The sequence below is a fragment of the Vigna radiata genome, chromosome 6, assembly GCF_000741045.1.
Source record: "Vigna radiata var. radiata cultivar VC1973A chromosome 6, Vradiata_ver6, whole genome shotgun sequence".
NCBI lineage: Eukaryota > Viridiplantae > Streptophyta > Magnoliopsida > Fabales > Fabaceae > Vigna > Vigna radiata.
The window spans coordinates 4,295,881-4,314,186 of NC_028356.1; the positions used below are offsets into that span (position 1 = coordinate 4,295,881).

The 18,306-nt window shown below is 31.3% G+C and overlaps 3 protein-coding genes across 4 annotated transcripts in view; all 3 read left to right on the forward strand.

The window, feature by feature from the left end:
* LOC106764992 (E3 ubiquitin-protein ligase BRE1-like 2) overlaps positions 1-5,182 on the forward strand; it is a 10,115-nt gene extending 4,933 nt beyond the window's left edge. For both annotated transcript variants that reach the window (XM_014649463.2, XM_014649464.2), the window contains 9 exons: positions 915-986; positions 1,338-1,414; positions 2,246-2,437; positions 2,915-2,987; positions 3,100-3,186; positions 3,805-3,942; positions 4,084-4,286; positions 4,515-4,677; positions 4,893-5,182. In XM_014649463.2, the coding sequence (XP_014504949.1) occupies positions 915-986; positions 1,338-1,414; positions 2,246-2,437; positions 2,915-2,987; positions 3,100-3,186; positions 3,805-3,942; positions 4,084-4,286; positions 4,515-4,677; positions 4,893-5,024 (1,137 nt within the window). In that variant the 3' untranslated portion in view covers positions 5,025-5,182. The remainder of the gene's footprint in view (positions 1-914; positions 987-1,337; positions 1,415-2,245; positions 2,438-2,914; positions 2,988-3,099; positions 3,187-3,804; positions 3,943-4,083; positions 4,287-4,514; positions 4,678-4,892) is intronic.
* Positions 5,183-8,395: 3,213 nt separating this feature from the next.
* Positions 8,396-11,464, forward strand: LOC106764189. Its single transcript, XM_014648429.2, has 5 exons — positions 8,396-8,646; positions 8,714-8,786; positions 8,868-8,932; positions 9,024-9,136; positions 11,057-11,464. Exons 1-5 carry the CDS (start codon positions 8,548-8,550, stop codon positions 11,304-11,306), a joined length of 600 nt encoding a protein of 199 aa, XP_014503915.1. The 5' UTR covers positions 8,396-8,547; the 3' UTR covers positions 11,307-11,464.
* Positions 11,465-15,631: 4,167 nt separating this feature from the next.
* On the forward strand, positions 15,632-18,284 carry LOC106764380 (triacylglycerol lipase 1). Its single transcript, XM_014648668.2, has 9 exons — positions 15,632-15,855; positions 15,955-16,050; positions 16,135-16,275; positions 16,362-16,472; positions 16,549-16,692; positions 16,793-16,833; positions 17,491-17,570; positions 17,662-17,757; positions 17,929-18,284. The coding sequence occupies exons 1-9, from the start codon at positions 15,679-15,681 to the stop codon at positions 18,246-18,248; spliced, it is 1,206 nt and encodes a 401-aa protein (XP_014504154.1). The 5' UTR covers positions 15,632-15,678; the 3' UTR covers positions 18,249-18,284.
* The last annotated feature ends 22 nt before the right edge of the window (positions 18,285-18,306 follow it).

An 18,306-nucleotide genomic window follows, 5' to 3' on the forward strand; every position in this document is an offset into this window, starting at 1 on the left:
TAGACACAATATAATCATGATAAATAGGGTAACCCTAGACACAATATAATCATGATTAATAGGGTAACCTTGGACACAATATAATGATGATAAATAGGGTAAATATTCTAACAATATTAATATAATTTTCCATTTCATTTTCTTTCCCTTCCACTTTGCGACATGTCTTCCCAAGAAATCTATCTAGTTAGATTGAATCTACAATGTTCTCTGCTTTGGCACATACAAGGAATTTGGGTTTCACAAGAGCATGTCTTTTAGCTGACTCAATTTTTGTTGTTAAATGTGAAGAAATGATTCAATCAAATGCTGACCTGGGTTGTTTTTGAAATATTACTCTAGCATAGTGGAACAAGTAAAAGGCCTTTAATTCGGTATAAAGTGACATTATTGAATGCAATAAATATATCCTTCAAAATTGTTAATTGTTCCTATAGACATTGATTTCCAAGAGTCCATTTCTTTGTTTAATGAAGACGATGCAGTTCTGTATGCATATTAAATTATAGGAAGTCAATGAAAGACTTCTAAATTGATGCAAGTTAACAAAAACAATACACTTCCATTGCAATAAATCATGGTTACTGGATAAAACACTAAACACTATCGTTAGTATATGATAGTTTGTGGTTATAAACCTCTCTCTCCTTTGGCTTAGTTCTAATTTCTTCAAATACATACTGTATCCACTGTAAATAACTAACTGCAGTCAGTTATGCTGAGCTGTCAGTTAGCTATGCTGAGATGAAGACTAGTCAGCATAGCCTCCATAGCAAGTTACTGGTTCTACATAGATACCTGTATTTTCAGTTTACATAAATCACTCTCTTTCAGCTTAGTTTTACTTTTTTCAACCACATACAAGATATAACTTATTAGCATTAAGGTTGGCTAATTACTTTGTTGTGATGCAGACAAGTGAACTAAAGAGCCTTGCAAACAAATGTGCTGAACAGGTTTTGGAAATCAGGTCTTTAAAAATGCTGGTAATCTGCCTTGGCCTTTAACTCTGTCTCACTCTTGATCTATAGGCATTTTCTTCTTTAATGGCTTTGTTGTGTAACAGTGACTCTTCTCAGTTTTCTTGTTTGGGTTTAAGTTGATTGATGCCACTTACATATTACTTTCTGAATCTAGAGTATGTCTGTGACTGAATCAGATATGATTGCAAATCTTTTCTGCTGTCTTTGACTTGTATCTTGCATGTGCACGGGCATCTTTTCTTTCAAAGGTTACAGAAAGAAAAGTTACAGAAAGATATTTTAGTTGTGATTTTAGGGGGATTCTTGATTATCTAAACTAATTTTCAAATAATTGATTGTGATATTTTGGTGCAGACTGAAAAGTTACAGAAAGAGAATCAGGAGTTAGAATTTGTTTTGGATATGTATGGCCAGGAGAATTATGATAAAAGGTATGCTGATTTGAATTATTAAAATGGTGGCGTGATTTTCTTGCAGTTAATTTATGAGGTAGCATTTCTTATAAAGTATATGCTGAGTTTCTGATACATCACAAATGTAGTGATTTTTTTGCACACATTGTTGGAAATAATATTTGTTAATGCACTTACGAACCAGTATGTTCATGTATTGCTTAATAGAATACAATTAGTGTTCATGGGTATTAGTGTGTGATGGTTTGCCTTCAATATCCCATTAACTAAGTCTCCAATTATGTCATACCAAGTTATGTGCTGATTGAGTACAGAGACTACCAATGGACTCTTTTATCGTAGTTCCTTGAATCTCCTTGTAAGTTCAATATTTGTCTTACACTATATCTTGTGATATTTGAAGAAGGCTCTGAGTGTGTATTTTAATGATTTCGAATAACTGTATGATATTATTTTTTTTTGGTTTAGCCAACCTCTAGAATCCAAACTATATTCCCATACTTCTGGCGTGGGACCCCATACCTTGCAATTGGATTTAACACAGTGGATCCCAAATAAGCTCAGAATCTTCTGTGTTTCTCTATCTCTATATTCATTATTCATGTATCCTTTGTACAGTTTAATCAATCAGAATGTAGGCAATATCCCAAATAAGTCCGTAATTTTCCTTTGGTCCTAAGTGTTTCCATTCATGATGTGCAACTTGTTAAGCTTTTACTGTTAAATTTAACTTAAGGTAAGTATTTAGTTGTTCGTGATAACTTGCTACATAATTTATTTTGCATTGAAATCAAAATTATGTATAGTGGGATGATTCGATCTTGATTTTCTGTAAAACTTGGATATCAGTTATTCAGAAGTTAGAGAATCTGAAAGTAAGGCTCACTCTCAAGCTGAAATACTAAAAAATGCTTTGGATGAGCATAGCCTAGAGTTGAGAGTAAAAGCTGCCAATGAAGCTGAAGCTGCTTGTGAACAAAGGCTTTCTGCAGCTGAAGCTGAAATAGAGGACTTGAGGGCCAAGCTGGATGCGTCTGAGAGGTTGGTCTTTAGGTGTACTTCTATATTGAGTGTGGCTTTGCTTAATCGACAAACTTGTCTATCGTTTTTACTTCCCTCACAAACCCATATTTGTGCCTGTTTATTTTGGGAGAGAAATTTGTTGTTATGAAGAGTGGTTCTGATACCTTGTCATTAACCAATTAACCTAAAAGCTCAGGCTGTTAAGACACAACATCCCTTTTATGCTTTATATCTTTGGCATGTAGAGTTTTAATGAAATAAAAAATCTATTTTGAAATTTGTTTAACTCAAGAATGTCTTGACAGTTTAATTTTTTTGTTTTTATCAGTTGTTTGTTAAAATGTTCTTTATCAGATAGAACTCCAATGTGTCTTCTTAGTATTTTCAATTTTTATATTGACTGTTGTCATATGAATGAAATAAATATTTACAAACTAGCTTGTCCGTTAATATGCTGATACATACCATTTCCATGTTTTATCTGTCCATGTTCAGGGGTATTTTGGAGCTAACTGAGGCTATTAAAGTTAAAGAAGCTGAGGCAGAGGCATATATATCTGAAATTGAGGTTTGCTATCTGACTTTTTCTCCCCCTTCACACTAGATGAACAGCAATAAGTGGATATGTTTACACTAACTCTCACTTCTTGTAATATAATTATTTGATTGCTATCATGAAGACTATTGGTCAAGCATATGAAGATATGCAGACACAGAACCAAAATCTGTTGGACCAGGTGATTGAGAGGGATGACTATAATATTAAGGTATATCTTATTTTCATCTTCCGTAAACACTGTCTCACCATGATCTTCACCGTTTTTTCATAAACAACAGCAATGCATAAGTTATTTTCCTGACTTTTGCTATTCTGGTTGATGAAAAATATCTGGTTCGACTTTGTAGCTAATATATTAACTTCTGCTGTTATGTGTAGAAATATATGTCAATATTTTGAACAACTGATTATTCATGAATCCACATGTAAAAATTAGCATCTGGTTAATTTATAGAAAAATCATTTTAAAAGGGTGGACTACTAAGGATTTTATAGATCATGGATATAAGATGGAATTATGATTAGGAAGTTTTTTTTAATTTTGGAGAACGTGTGGGCAGCATATCCTACAATGAACTCTGGATCAACCTAGACATTTGGGATAATCAATTTTGGAAAAAATCTTAGACAATAATCAATTTTCTCAAACATCATGAAATTTTGCTGTATGAGAATTGATTTTGGCAGGGATAAAATCTCACTCATATAAGAACTTTTTTAAACCCATAAAGTTGTGCAATTTACTAAATCCTAGTGATATTTGGTCAAATAATTCGACTTTTGGTCAGTGAGATTATGTTTTTATAATATTCCGATTCTAATGCAGCTTGTATCAGATAGCGTGAAGGCAAAACAAGCATACAACACTCTATTGACCCAGAAGCAGGCCTTAGCTAAACAACTTCAACAACTGAATACTTCAATAGAAAATTCAAAAGCGAGGATTGCACATAGTGAAGAACAGGTCCAACTTTCCCCGCTGCCAGACCCCTCCCCCCTCCACTGGTCCCTTTTTTTTTCTAATATATTTGTAAATTATGCTGAACAAATTTGCTGCAGCAGCAGTTGCTTACTGTTTTATTAAACAATATTTTGAATCCTGCAGATGAAAACCATTCTATCTGAAGCCATTAAGTGTAATCAAGAAGAAAAACACCTTGCAGTCACCCTGGAATTTGCAAGGTGGGAATTGGCAGATGCCGAGAAGGAATTGAAGCTGCTCAAGTCTTCTGTTTCCTCTTCAGAGAAAGAGTACGATCAAATCCAGAAAGACACGGAAGCTATTGAAATGGAATTGGAGAGTGAAAGGTACTTTTTCTTTTCAAGGAGGTTGATCATACATCAAGTCTGGATCAGGGATAGATTTTCAAAGAAAGTTTTTACATTGCAACAACTTGCAGATACAATTTCAATTCTAATAATGATCCTCTAGACTCAAAATAAAGTGAGGCATTAGTAAGGTTGGTTAGGGGTTGAATAAACAATGAGTCGCAAAAGTAGTCTTGGAACTTAGGAATCTTGGGATATGTCGTGCAGGAGTTCAAGGAAGAAGCTAGAGGAAGAATTAAGGGAATTGAACAGCCAAATTGCTGAGCTGACTTCTGAAACTGGAGAAACCACAATACAAAAACTTGAAAAAGAAATAAGGATATGCAAGAACATGATCAAGTGTACTGTCTGCACTGATCGTCCTAAGGAGGTAACAACATGCCGACTTATCCAATTTCATTCACTTCTTGTTTTCATTGTACTTAATTTGACTTGTCTCAAAGAAGTGTCATGATTGTTTTGAAATTGGGACAATAGCTCAAGTTGATTTGACATCTTTTCTTGGACTTGCAACTACACATATATAGTATGTAAGTTAGAATTTACAACGGCAACAAGTAAAAGTTTGATGTGTGTATTTGGCAGGTTGTGATTGTCAAATGCTATCATTTGTTCTGCAATCCATGCATTCAGAGAAATCTAGAGCTCCGGCACCGCAAATGTCCTGCATGTGGAACAGCATTTGGACAGAGTGATGTTCGTTTTGTAAAGATATGAGACAGATGTTAAGATAACTTGTAGATAGGAGTTGATTTTATTGTTTTGGTTCCTTGGTCACTACTGTTTGCCCTTGTTACCTTCATTATATAGGTTCAAACAAGCATTCCTACCTCGAGCAATTAATATATGCATTAGAGAAGTCACTTTTTGTTGAACTTTTTTGTATCACATACTCTTTCCATTCTCACACTGCGTCTTTTACCAACACCACTCAACACAGGTGCACTTCACCGACATAACTTCTCAAATTCCGACATTTTTTTACTGAATTTATACGATTTCAAATCCAGAATATGTTTAAAAGAAAATTAGTTCATTGCAGTCTGACTGAAGAAGCATTGACCAGCTTTATTTAACCACTTGAAGTATTTTTCTGAGTTACTTTTTACAGAACAAAGCCCTTTTTTCTTTGTTTATACAGGAAGAAATGTTGACATGTTTTACTACAATCTAACATTTTTAATATGCTCTGGCTTAGGAATTAGAAGTTAGAATTGCTTTTATAATATGCATCGTTGCGTTTCGGAAATAATTACAATTTTGATTTAGAAATGTTTGTTTTGTCAACGTAAAAATTTAAAATTTCTAGGATGTTATATCCGGATACTTTTTTCTGTAAAACGTGTCTTGTCCAAAAAAAATTGTTTAAAATACTTTTATAACGTGTAATCAGCGAGCTTTTTAATAAATTCTAGATTTGTATCTATTCACATAAGTATTTTGTATAAGGATAATGATATTTAGACAATATTTTTTTGACAATATTTAAACATTGATTGTGTGTCAATCTGTAATTGGTAAAAATTACTTCACAATAATGTTTATGATTGACACATAAACAATGTTCAAATATTGTCAAAAAATGTTGTCTAAATATCATTATCCTTTGTATAATATATAAGAAAGGCAGTTTATAACGGTTCTCTGTTACGAAACACAACTTATTTGTTTTACCATAACAGAATATCTTAACAACTTAATTACATTTATTTTTGTTCATATTTATAGAGGGATAGCTTCTTCCTATGTAAGATATAATTTAAGATATCATTTAATAACATACAACTACTAAAATAACAACAACACATCATCAATATTTTAAAAACAGATAACTCAAATATATATATATATATATATATATATATATATATATATATATATATATATATATATATATATATATATATATATAAACAGTTTTATATAATTAAGATAATGATCACGGATATAATAATTTTTTTCAAAAAGAAGAAACTTATACAAAACAAGATCACTTTACATTTATAATACTACACCACCATCATTTGAATTTGCACTTTTAGTTATATTATCATTTGCTTACACTATTAAAGTGATAATTGAAATAAAAAAAGACAAAGACAAAAACAAAACAAAACAAAATGCTAAGCTAACTTACAAAAAGAACATTCATAAAACAAGTATAAAGATGTTACCATACACAACTCATTCATAACAAGAATCATATCATATCTAAAGATTCATATTAGACTCAATAATCCGGATACATGTGTTGATATCAGACTCTAGCAAGTTATGCACTTGTGATAGTCTATATTACTCTGTAGAGTCATTGCTAATGGGTTTCACCCATCATATATAAGGTTAATCTGTTAACATCTTTGACCAAGACGTTCAACATCACCCTAATGTTGCTCAATGCTATACCAAATATCAAACTTATATTTTGTATTTTTTAAGAAAAATTATACATGTTCAACTGATAAAAGGAGTACTCTTTTCTAAGTGAATTAGTTCAAAACAATTTTAAATATTGAAACTTGTACTGCATGGCTAATTACTCAGATTATAACCCTCTTAAACACAAAAAAAATCAAATCCAAACCAACAGGTTCACAAACCAAACATTCCAACAAAAATTATCAATTAATCAAAGTTCACCATCCAACATAATCATATAATTTATGAGTCTACTCACAAATCAATGAGTCAGACTCAATACACAATTCAATCATTCAGTCAATTAACCATATAATTATACAATTCTATATTTCAAGGTATACATATCTTAAAATAAAGCAATTAGCTTCCCTTATATGAGAGACAAAAAAAATTGTTCAACAACCCTTAAAACACCTCCAAATGCATAAGAAGTCCAACTACCTCCAAGAACAACATAAACATGATTAAGACACACTATTAGAATCACTAACCAATATATACTCGTATAGAAGACTCATCAAATACTATATGTGATCTGAGGTGAGTCACATACATAGAGAAAACATATAGACGAAGAAAAAGGATAAAAAAATCAATTTACTCTAGTGAATAAATTGATCAGACAAAAGTGAAGAGTTTGCCTCAAGGACCACCCTAGCGGTTTCCAATCTTCAAACACATGAAGACAAAGTAAGAAAACCTAGAAGAAGAAAATGGTAAAAAAAATCAATTTACTCTAGTGAAGAAATTGATTAGACAAAAGTGGAGAGTTTGCCTCAAGGATCACATCATTAGTTTCCAATCTTCAATCACATGAAGAGAAAGTAAGAAAACCTAGATGAAGAAAAACAGTAAAAAAAATCAATATACTCCAGTGAAGAAATTGATTAGACAAAAGTGAAGAGTTTGCATCAAGGATCACTCTAACGGTTTTCAATATTCAAACACATGAAGAGAAAGAAATAAAATTAGACAAAGAAAAGTGATAAAAAAAATCAATTTACTCTAGTGAAGAAATTGATCAGACAAAAGTGGGGGCGGTTTTCAATCTTCAAACACATGAAAAGATAGTAAGAAAACCTAGAAAGAAAGAAGAGAAATTGCTCTAGATATAAATTTTTTTTAAAAACTATGCTTTTAAATAATGAAACTTGATTATAAAAACCCTATTTATACTTTAAACTTTTAATTTTAAAATAAAGTATTACTATTTTAATCATATTATTAATTCTAAAACACTAATCTTCACAAATTTTTCCTTTATTTTATATATATATATATATATATATATATATATATATATATAAAAGTCTAGTTTTTTTTCAATTTAAACGCTTTAATTTGAAAGTAAAAAATATTTAAAAACTAGATAACTTTTAAATTGTGTAATTTGAAAGATAAAAATGATTTGCAAATTATGTAATTCGAAAGTCAAAAATAAAAAATAAAAATTCAAATTACACAAGTTGAAAGTTATTTTATTTCTGAATCATATAATTTGAAAATTATTTTTATCTTTTGGATTGTTTAATTTAGAAATCATTTGGAAGGATAAAATTGGCTTCTAAATTGTAAAATCTAAAAATTCAGCTTACATAATTTAAATAGGTGCAGTAAGAAACTACCATATATATAGGTAAAGGAAAGTTTATTAAGATTTTGGGTCAAAGCCCAAAGGTATAGATGAAGCGAATGAGAAAGGTGAATATTGGCTTGAGGAAGAAGTAGAAGAAAACGTATTTCCCTGGCAGTTTGAGAAAGCGAGCACTGGTTTTCGTGATTTGGCGTGGGAAGAACGCTTCTTCTCATAGAATCGCACATGCAGCGATTAAGGAGTTCTGTGTTTTCGGCGCCCAATCTTAAGAAAAAGTATCTCAATTCACGCGCTGCGATTCAAGACACTTTTTTTTCCACAAAGGTTTTCTCTTTCTTTCTCTATCTCCATCCGATTTTCTCATCTCATCTCACATCTTACTGTGTTTTAGGATACGTTTGAGCGACATCGCGTGGTCTTCACTGTTGGTACTTCCATTGCTTCCGTTGCCACTGCTTGGTTCGGTCTGTATTCTCTCCTCTTTTAGTCTTTTCCCATTAACCACAATCACTCACTCACTTTTTTTTTTTTTTTTAATTTCATAGGTTACACCTTGCGCCATTTACATGACACAAAAGTGGATCAAAGACTTCAATCCATTGAAAAGGCTGTATGCATATAAATCTCTTTGCTTCTATTATTGCCTTTTCCTTTATCTTGTTTCATGTTTATATCATGTGCTCTGTTGTTGTCTCTGTCAGATGCAAAACAATTCCAATCTCCATCATACCGAAATCAAAGACATTGTCGCAGGTTCGGGAGGTTGTAGCATTCCTGCTTGTGTTGCTACCGCTGGAACTTCCTTGGTTATCGGGTTAGTCTCTCCTCCCTCACAAATAACAACATGCTCCTTAACATTTCCACTGCATCAATTTTGAAAAATTTGCATGGTTAATTTACCAAACATAATTATTATAGCATGCTATGATGGTTGTTATTCATTACGAAATGACCGAACACTGCCAATCTCATTCTTTTGGAAAAGGGCTTTGGTCGCTGTATAATGGTAATGCTTTGATTATAAAATGCAGAGACTGACAAGAAAATAATAATTACTTAATTATGTATCTGTAATGTTCTGCTAGAAATTCCCAACCTTTCATGACGCTTGATCTGTTATTCAGAACCTTGTGAATCTTTTTGTTCCTCGCAGTTTGCATGGATTAAATTAGGTTACTTGATACTTAAGGTTGAACAGTACTTAATTTTCCTAATAATCCAGTGATTTGGTTCAGTTTTCCAACTAGTTTTACATCGACTGAGAAGGGCCTGATGGTGAATACAACTCTCCTGTTTTAGCTGGGCATGGGACCGGCTATTCTATAAGACTAAGCACAGTAAATTTTCCAACTAGCACATTAGAAAAAAATTGCAGAAGGAAAAGAGAGAGATAGACTAAAAAGAATTTAAAAGGGTAGTTGGAACCGATAAAATTATAATGCAAAATTCAACATGTTAGCAAACTAAATTTTAGATTTTTTAAGAGGATTAATTTACCATTCTGATTTTGGCATAGAACATACTACTTTACTGGCTCAAGCCCTATTATTGTTTGGGTTCCTTCATTCACGCCTACAGTTAAATCTATGGCCCCAACATTCTGCAAGTTTACTTTACATACCATGCTACTGCCCTTGTCTAGGGATGTCAAATGAACCCATCTATGAGGATGTCTGAACTCATCCTAATTTTTATGGGGAATCCCCGTGTTGATTGGGCGTGGATATGAATAATACTCTTTAAATTGGGTATGAGGATGGGATGATAATATGCATATCCACCCCTTTTCCATCCCCGTCTTTATATCCATTCCCATGCCCATTCCTGTCCCCGTACTCATTCGCATTTTAAATTACTAAAATCCTTTAATTTATTAAGTAATCTCACAAACTTGCATTAACATGTCTTTGTTTTTTAGTTTCCTAACTTATTTCTTAGGCACACATTGATCAATTTTATTTTTTTTAACTCTTACCCACACCTGCCCCACCTCTTTGCCATTAATTACAAACCTCATATCAATTTATCTATTTTTAGACATTTCTTGGATTTATTTTTTATATACTGGGGAAACATGGGACAGGACATTGATTTTTGATTTTTGCTTAGAGATAGCGGCACTGTGATCAAGGTACTGTGAGGAGGAATGTGGATGACAATACTAAAAGGTTACATGAATGATTTCATGAATTACAATTTTAAATCCCACATACCAACATCTCTTTACACATAAATTTGATGCTTCTTAGCTTCAAGATCTCAAGCTTCTAAAATTTGGGGATGACAAAAAGTAATTAGGTGTTGTTTTGCAAATCGGAAGGACTTTGGGTGTGGGAGGAAAACAGAGGGAGGGGGGAGATGTCATTCCATTTCTTATGTCTGGGTTTTGTTTTCTCAAACTCAAATCATTCTTCCAGTGGATCTGCTTCTGAATTTGGAATATTGTTCCAGTATGATGTCAAGTTTATTCGTTATATGGACAAGATGCCTCAGTTAAAATCACTTAAAAATGTTTTAATCTGTGAAAGAAAATAATGCCGTGCATTTGACCTGTTGATTGATTCTAGGTGTTGGCGTACATGTTTGACGTGAACATGTTTCCTCTGTTGATTTGTTGTTGCTTTTTCATAAGCCATACATATTGACTTTTATTTTCTTTGATACTTTGCTATTAGTGGATTTAAACATTCTCATTTTCTTTTTGCTATGAGTTCTCACTTTAGCTGATATACAGGTATGCCTTAGGATGGAGGGGTGGAAGCTGGTATGCAACTAAGAAGTTCAGAAAGGAGCAAATGAAAATGCTAGGACAGATTACACCTAGAAGATGGCAATTGCTTGGGAAGATAAAACCTAAAGGGTTGCAATTCCAATTCCTTAGAAGGAACCTTACAAAACTCAAATTATCTGATAGTGCCATGAAAACATCTGAGTCAAGTATAAAGGATGCAGCTACTACACATGTTACTGGACAATCCAATTAGTATACTACTATAAAATGGTTCTTTAAGCAACAATTTTTATTCAGATGGCTGTAGATACCAGATTAGGCATTCAATTAGATAAAAATATTACCAACTTGGTTATAACCAATTATCATCAAATTTTGCACTGATAATTTATTTTGGCCTGCAGCTGCTCACCCATAGCTTCATAAATTCTTCATCCTTCACGATAAGTTCTTTAGAAACTTGTGTTGCATTTGATTGTTAAATTTATAATCGAGTGAATACACATACTTTGATTTTGGTGGCTGGCAAATAGAACTCTCTTTATTAGAGGAAATACACATTAAATTTGTGTTGTGTAGGGAATGAACAAGTACTCAATGGTCTAACTTTACTAAAAAAATTTCGACTAAGATAATATAATTCAAGAGTGACAGTCTAAGAAAAATGGAACAAAAAAGAGAGAATAACGATGAATGAATCTCTGTATAGCAGCTCTGAAAGATTTTTTCATTTAAATAATCAATATTTTAAGAATTAGGTTTTTTCACTTTCATTTGGAATACCCTATGTACACTCAAAGGATCTCTTAATTTCTCTTACTCTTCTGTTAAATTGTTCTTTGTACTTAGTTTTAGTTGAGCAGAAGACAACTCAAACAACATAGATTATAAACAGTGAAAACTTGTTTATAATCTTCCTCTTATATTCAATATATTGCATCATGGTTAAACAACCTTCACTACCGATACTTTTTATTTTAAGATTCAATATATTTTTAATACTTTTAGTATCTAAAATATATTTGATGGTATTAAATTCTTAATTTTTAATATAATTTTTTAAATCTTACGATAAGTAAACTAATTGATACATGTGTTTTGGTTAATTTTTTTCTATCCTGAAATTAAATGAATAATAATCATAATAAAGAATTCAGCTATGAATAAAATTGCAAAATAAATATGCTTTTTATAATTATTTTCGGACCGTTTGCAACACAACCCTCTTTTATTATTATTTCACGTTTCAAGTGCTATTCAATAAAATTTCAATTGAATTCGTAGGAAGATATTTGGATTATTATTAAATGTCATAGAAATTACTTTTGAAACTTATAGAAATTTATAATGAGAAAACTATAAAAAAAAAGTATTGTAGAAAAATAAAACTAAAATTAGGGGTAGCAAACACATGAACCTTTATTTATTTTAAAATTTAAATAATCACAATATAAACAAAAATATTACTTTAATATTAGAATCACTTGAAGTGAAGAAAAAACCAAATGAGAGAGAAAGGAAGAAAGAAAGTCTTTCCCGCATAACCTAAAACCTCCATTGGTGTTTTTGTCGTTATGAAGTTATTTACGGTTGGATCAAACTGATTTTTAGATAGTGGTATTAGAGTAGATGATTTGTCTTAGTGACCGGCTCAGACACGTACAATGGTCCCTATATCGAAAGTCTTCCTGGCGAAATGTTGCAGGTAAGCGTGTCTCGTTAAGATGAATGTTTCCACTAGAAAGGGAGTGTAGTAATTGGGAAGGGACTCACCCTTGAGGGAGAGATTGTTGGGAATCCAAGTCCCACATTGGATAAAAATAAAAAAGTAAAACACTATATAAAGGTGAAAGACTCATTAACCTATTTCTTTAAGGTTTTGGACAGAGAGTGATGTCAATCTTTTATGTGGTTAGGTTTAGATCTCATTGGTGCCAAAAGATTAAGAAAAGAACTTTTGTTATACGCTTTGTGTCTCTTTCTAAGCTCTTTCTTAACACTTATATTTTAAAAGATCTTTTGCAAGTTTTCAAAAGTTCATTATATTATTTTTATATCTTCTCTATGAGAGTAATCTCTTGTCTTGTAATATTTCAAAAACACTTTGTTGTTTTTAGATTCAAAAGTGAATTCAAACTCTTGTAAATTTAACTTAGTGAAATTAAACATTCTAGTCAATTAGATTAGTTTTGATATTAAGAATGATAAAACTCGTCTAATCAATTAGTTAGTTTGTAAACCAAGAATGTTAAATTCTCGTAAAATCTTTGAGATTAGTGGAACCCATAAAAAATTTTAAAAAAAACTAGACATAATTTAGTTTGAAAGAAATCACTATAAAAATAAGTATGATTCAGTACTTTTATTTTTAAAAGTTTTTCATTTAAAGCTTTTTATAAACAAGTGTTTAACTAGTGGTGCATACAATCTAATCCTATAAATCAGATACCATTTTCTTCTTCGTGTAAATGAAAAAAGATAAATTGTCAAATTTATGTTCAATTGTTTTATGAATTGCTTATCCAAAATTCTAGCACAATATGTGACTAATGGTGACCATATGCTTCATAAATTTTTATAACCATTTTTCTTAAATACTTGATCTAACATATATAAAATATACATTACTTTTTAAGGCCAAGGGTTTGATTTTGATTTCGATATGATGTGTTGTAAAAGGTAAAAACACTTTTACCATGAAAGCATTCTCTTGCATCTCCAGCCATAAGAACCACATCGCCACCTCGAAGGAACATTAGAATCATCATAAAAGCAAGGAACATTAGAAGCATAAATACATGCACTAACTTTATAACCATTAATACTTCAAAATACTTAAATATTTATAATAGTATAGAAAAAGTGAACTCATCTTACTTCTGATCAAGTAAATACGTAAAATAAAATTCAATTATTAAAGAACTATTTATAAATTAACCTTTTAAGCATAAAATAATCGATTATTATTTTTTTAAAAACTATTACTATTAATCTTTACTCATTTTCTAGCTGCTTAAATAAATAAATCTCAATGATTTAATTAAAAATACTTTCGTAAGATGTAGAAGTATATGAATGGATAACTAAAAATATAAATTACTGGTTACTTAGCAAAACCTCTTCCCATATCTCTACAAATTTAAGGTTAATGAACATAAATTAACAAATATTTAATATAAAAAATATTAATATATTTTTGCTGCTTAGCATAACCTTCTTACTTAATGCATTGAATTTTCTGTCTATATTATTTGTTGTGCACAATAAGTAAAGACGTATTGAGAAAACTATTAACTAAAGTTGTTATAAATTCTAAAATATCAATTGTACAAAAAAGAAAACGTAATCCATATAAAAGAACATGAGAATTAGTTAGTACATGCATTATTATTACTTCAGCTGTTCAGTCTTCATTAATACTCAAAAGGAATGAGTAATAATTATTCAGTTCTTACCATCCCATATCTTATTACTAATTGCAGATTGAGTTGTAATTTTTAATACATTAGTCTATTTTGATCTGTCTTATTTAATATGTAAAATTGACGAGTTAAAGACATATCAGTTTATTTCTAATTCGGTTTTGTTTTTATTTTTTTATTCCTTTTAATTTAAAAATTAAAATTGAAATTATTAAAAAGATTAATTTTTTATATAATATTTTTTTTAAAAATATAAATATGCAATATCATTAGTATAATAAAGTAATTTAACATATAAATATAATAATAATTATTTAATCATAAATCTTAATTATTTAATTAAAAGTTTATAAAATATTTATATAACTAAATATGTTTTAAATATTTATTTATAAATATGTATACAAATAAATTTTTAAAAGAAATTAAAGAAAAAGTGGCTGACTAAGTTTTGAGTCTGTGGTAGAGCGAGTTGTAAGTTATGATCCATTTTTTGTGGTGATTCAGTTTGATCCGATTCATTTTGTCTGACGTGTTTTGTTTTATCACTCTTAATTAAAAGTTTGTGTAACATATTTATTTGTTTATATTTCAATTAAAATTTTAAATATTTTTCTTCTAACTTGAAAAATATTGGAATCTTATTAATTAAGTTAATATGTTATTCAGGCCTAAGTACGAAAGCATATGTTAATTCCATGGTAGTTTGATAACTGGTTTATGCTTTGTGGTACAAAACATTAGTAAGAATTACATAATATTTTGTTCTAAGCACATGTTTTGGCTTTTTGTATGCGCCTCATTGGTCTCGCAAAATAAAAGAAGCGTGGCGAAAAAGTTTCTATAAGTATTAATTTCAATCATCTGTCGTTAAATTTAATTAATAGGATTAATTTTTTTACACATAAAGAATGATCTGTTAATTTCTGTAAACATTTTTGTAAAGGTGACATATTTAGAGTTAGAATTAAAAGTAATAAAATTTATACTCGTTTATATATTATTACGAATTGGTTTTATTGAGGTGAAAGTTTTATAATAGGTCGTGGTAGACCCTACGTATGGTTTTGTTTAAACCACTGTTGACAAAAAAGGTGGTTTAAAACCCCTCATGTGAATACATTAGAACTATTATTTTTTCCTGTTTTGTGCGTGTATAAATAATGTCTGGATTGGGAAGATTAATGTACCAGGAAACAGAACATGGCCAACACATCACTCTCACCAATCCTTGTGATTCTCTTCTGGGGTTTAACTCTTGCAACTGGAAGAAGACTCTCACCACTCACCACCACTACTGCAACATTCTCATCATCCCCCACTGATGGTATTTGCTCATCTATGGTCAAAACACAAGCCTATACTTGCGAAGAACATTTGGTATGTACTGTGCTTCCATCTCTTTCTCTTTCTGCTCAGACATCAACAAGATTTACAACACCTACTAGCTACTAACTCGCTTATTGTGTAATATTTTAGGTGACAACACAAGATGGTTATATTCTTAACATGCCAAGAATTAAAGTGGGAGAATTAAGGGGGCCACCTGTTCTTCTACAGCATGGGCTTTTCATGGTTGTTAAAAGTTTTATAAGCAACTGTATTATGTTATAGATTTTGTTGTTGATGTTGGCAATTAATGTGGTGCTGTGGTTGCAGGATGGCATAACATGGTTATTACTACCTTCAAAGCAGTCTCTTGCATTTCTTCTAGCGGATAATGGGTTTGATGTTTGGGTTGCTAACACACGTGGAACCAAGTATAGCCGGCAACATATAACTTTACCTACTAATAGCTCGGTTAGTTTTGTCTACTAAAATGTTGATGCATTTCTGTGGTTGGAAATTTGTTTGGTTCTATTGATTATATCAGTTTTATTCTTTAGGATTACTGGAATTGGTCATGGGATGAATTAGTTGCATATGATCTTCCAGCCACATTCAAGTATGTGCATGATCTAACTGGACAAAAACTGCACTATGTTGGTCACTCACAGGTAAATTTCACATTCTACTCTTCAAAAACTGCACCATTCTTGTTTTTGACCTGTAGAATGTTGAATTCCTCTGTAGGGAACTTTGATTGCGTTGGCTGCTTTTTCCCAAGACCAGTTACTGAACATGTTGAGATCTGCTGCCTTGCTTAGCCCAATTGCTTATGTTGGTCAGATGACTTCACCCCTTGCTAAAAATGCAGCTGAAAACTTCATTGCAGAGGTATTAGTCATAAGAATGCTTTTATTGTCTGTCAAAAGAAAAAAATTCCTTTTACAATTCAAATAATTGACAATGAAAATCTGTGTTTTCCTCTTTACAGTCACTGTACAACTTTGGAGTCTTTGAATTTAATATGAGAGGGTATGCAATTCTTATTGTCTATTATTCTTTATCATTCATTTCTTTGCACTGTAGAGCTAAGAATAAGAAGGCTGCAATGTTGGTTCCTCATAGTTCTAACTTTAATGTTGTAAGAATGTAATATGCAGACATTTCTCAAATCCTTAGTGGATAGAATAAGATCGGATACAGAAGTCATCCTGATGTTAAACTGTGTTTTCCATTGAATGAAAAGTTTAACTATAGTTTAAGAAACCACGAATTTGATCCTCCAAAGTTATATGGATCCTCACATTAGCCTTTCTGTCACCACTTTAGCCCTTCAAAGATTTTTGTCTCTGAAACATTCTTTCAAATGTTTAATCTATCACCGAATTTGACCCTAAAGAGTGTTCTTTCACCACTTTGTTTCTTCAAAAGGACCAATATGCTGATATTTTAAGTCTCTGATAGATTAATTTGGTGACAGATTAAATCTTTAGAGAATTAAATCTTTGCAGGACTAATTCAGCAATGTTTTAAATTGAGGAACTAATTTATTAACCAAAAATTTGGTAAGACATGGTAATGAATGTAACTTTGGAGAATAAAATTGAGAAGTAAGCTAGTTTATGACTATTGTTATGACTCCAATCCTATGAAGACTTATATCACTTCATTTTTCTCATGTCTGAATAGGGTCTCTGTTATAAAGTTTCTTAAGGACTTGTGCAATAACACAGGCATTGATTGCACCAACTTGTTGACCTCTTTCACAGGTGGCATTCATGTTCTTTCTTATTCAGCTATTATTCAACCACCAAAACTAACACTTGTTTTCCTTCATTGACAACACTGCTATGCTTTCAGGCCCAAATTGCTGCCTTAACCCTTCCATTGTAAATGTTTTTTTGGATCACGAGCCTCAGTCAACAGCAACAAAGAACATGATCCATCTATCTCAGAGTAAGTGGTTCTATTTTCCTAATTTAAATACCATTATATCCTATACCTCATGATAAAAAGTAAGTTTTAGTTTTAGCAGAGATTTTGAAAATTTGACCGGAATCAGCTGTTAGTAAGAGTAATTTTTTCTTTCATGAGTGGTTATTAATCTTAATCACATATGAATATCAGTGATCAGAGAAGGAACCACTTCAATGTTTGATTACCAGAATCAAGATGAGAACATAAAACACTATGGACAGCCTACTCCTCCAGCATACGACATGACAAGAATTCCAAATGAGCTTCCTCTCTTCCTGAGTTATGGAGGCGCTGATGCTCTTTCTGATGTTAAGGATGTGCAACGTCTGCTAGAAATTCTTAAAGATCATCACCCAGATAAGCTTGTAGTGCAGTACAGAAATGATTATGCACATGCAGATTATGTTATGGGTGAAAATGCTTATCGAGATGTCTATGAACCTCTTATATCTTTCTTTAGGCTCCAGTGATATCTAGTGAATAATACATCCTATAGAATTTTATTATTACCTGTCTCTACATCATAGA

Excerpts from the sequence above, each read along its gene's own strand:
- LOC106764189 (XM_014648429.2), top strand. The coding sequence starts at position 8,548 with ATGCAGCGATTAAGGAGTTCTGTGTTTTCGGCGCCCAATCTTAAGAAA. Across the intron at positions 8,647-8,713 it reads ACACTTTTTTTTCCACAAAG|GATACGTTTGAGCGACATCG; the intron begins GTTTTCTCTTTC and ends ACTGTGTTTTAG. Across the intron at positions 8,787-8,867 it reads CGTTGCCACTGCTTGGTTCG|GTTACACCTTGCGCCATTTA; the intron begins GTCTGTATTCTC and ends TTAATTTCATAG.
- LOC106764380 (XM_014648668.2), top strand. The coding sequence starts at position 15,679 with ATGGCCAACACATCACTCTCACCAATCCTTGTGATTCTCTTCTGGGGT. Across the intron at positions 15,856-15,954 it reads ATACTTGCGAAGAACATTTG|GTGACAACACAAGATGGTTA; the intron begins GTATGTACTGTG and ends GTAATATTTTAG. Across the intron at positions 17,571-17,661 it reads CTTGTTGACCTCTTTCACAG|GCCCAAATTGCTGCCTTAAC; the intron begins GTGGCATTCATG and ends CTATGCTTTCAG.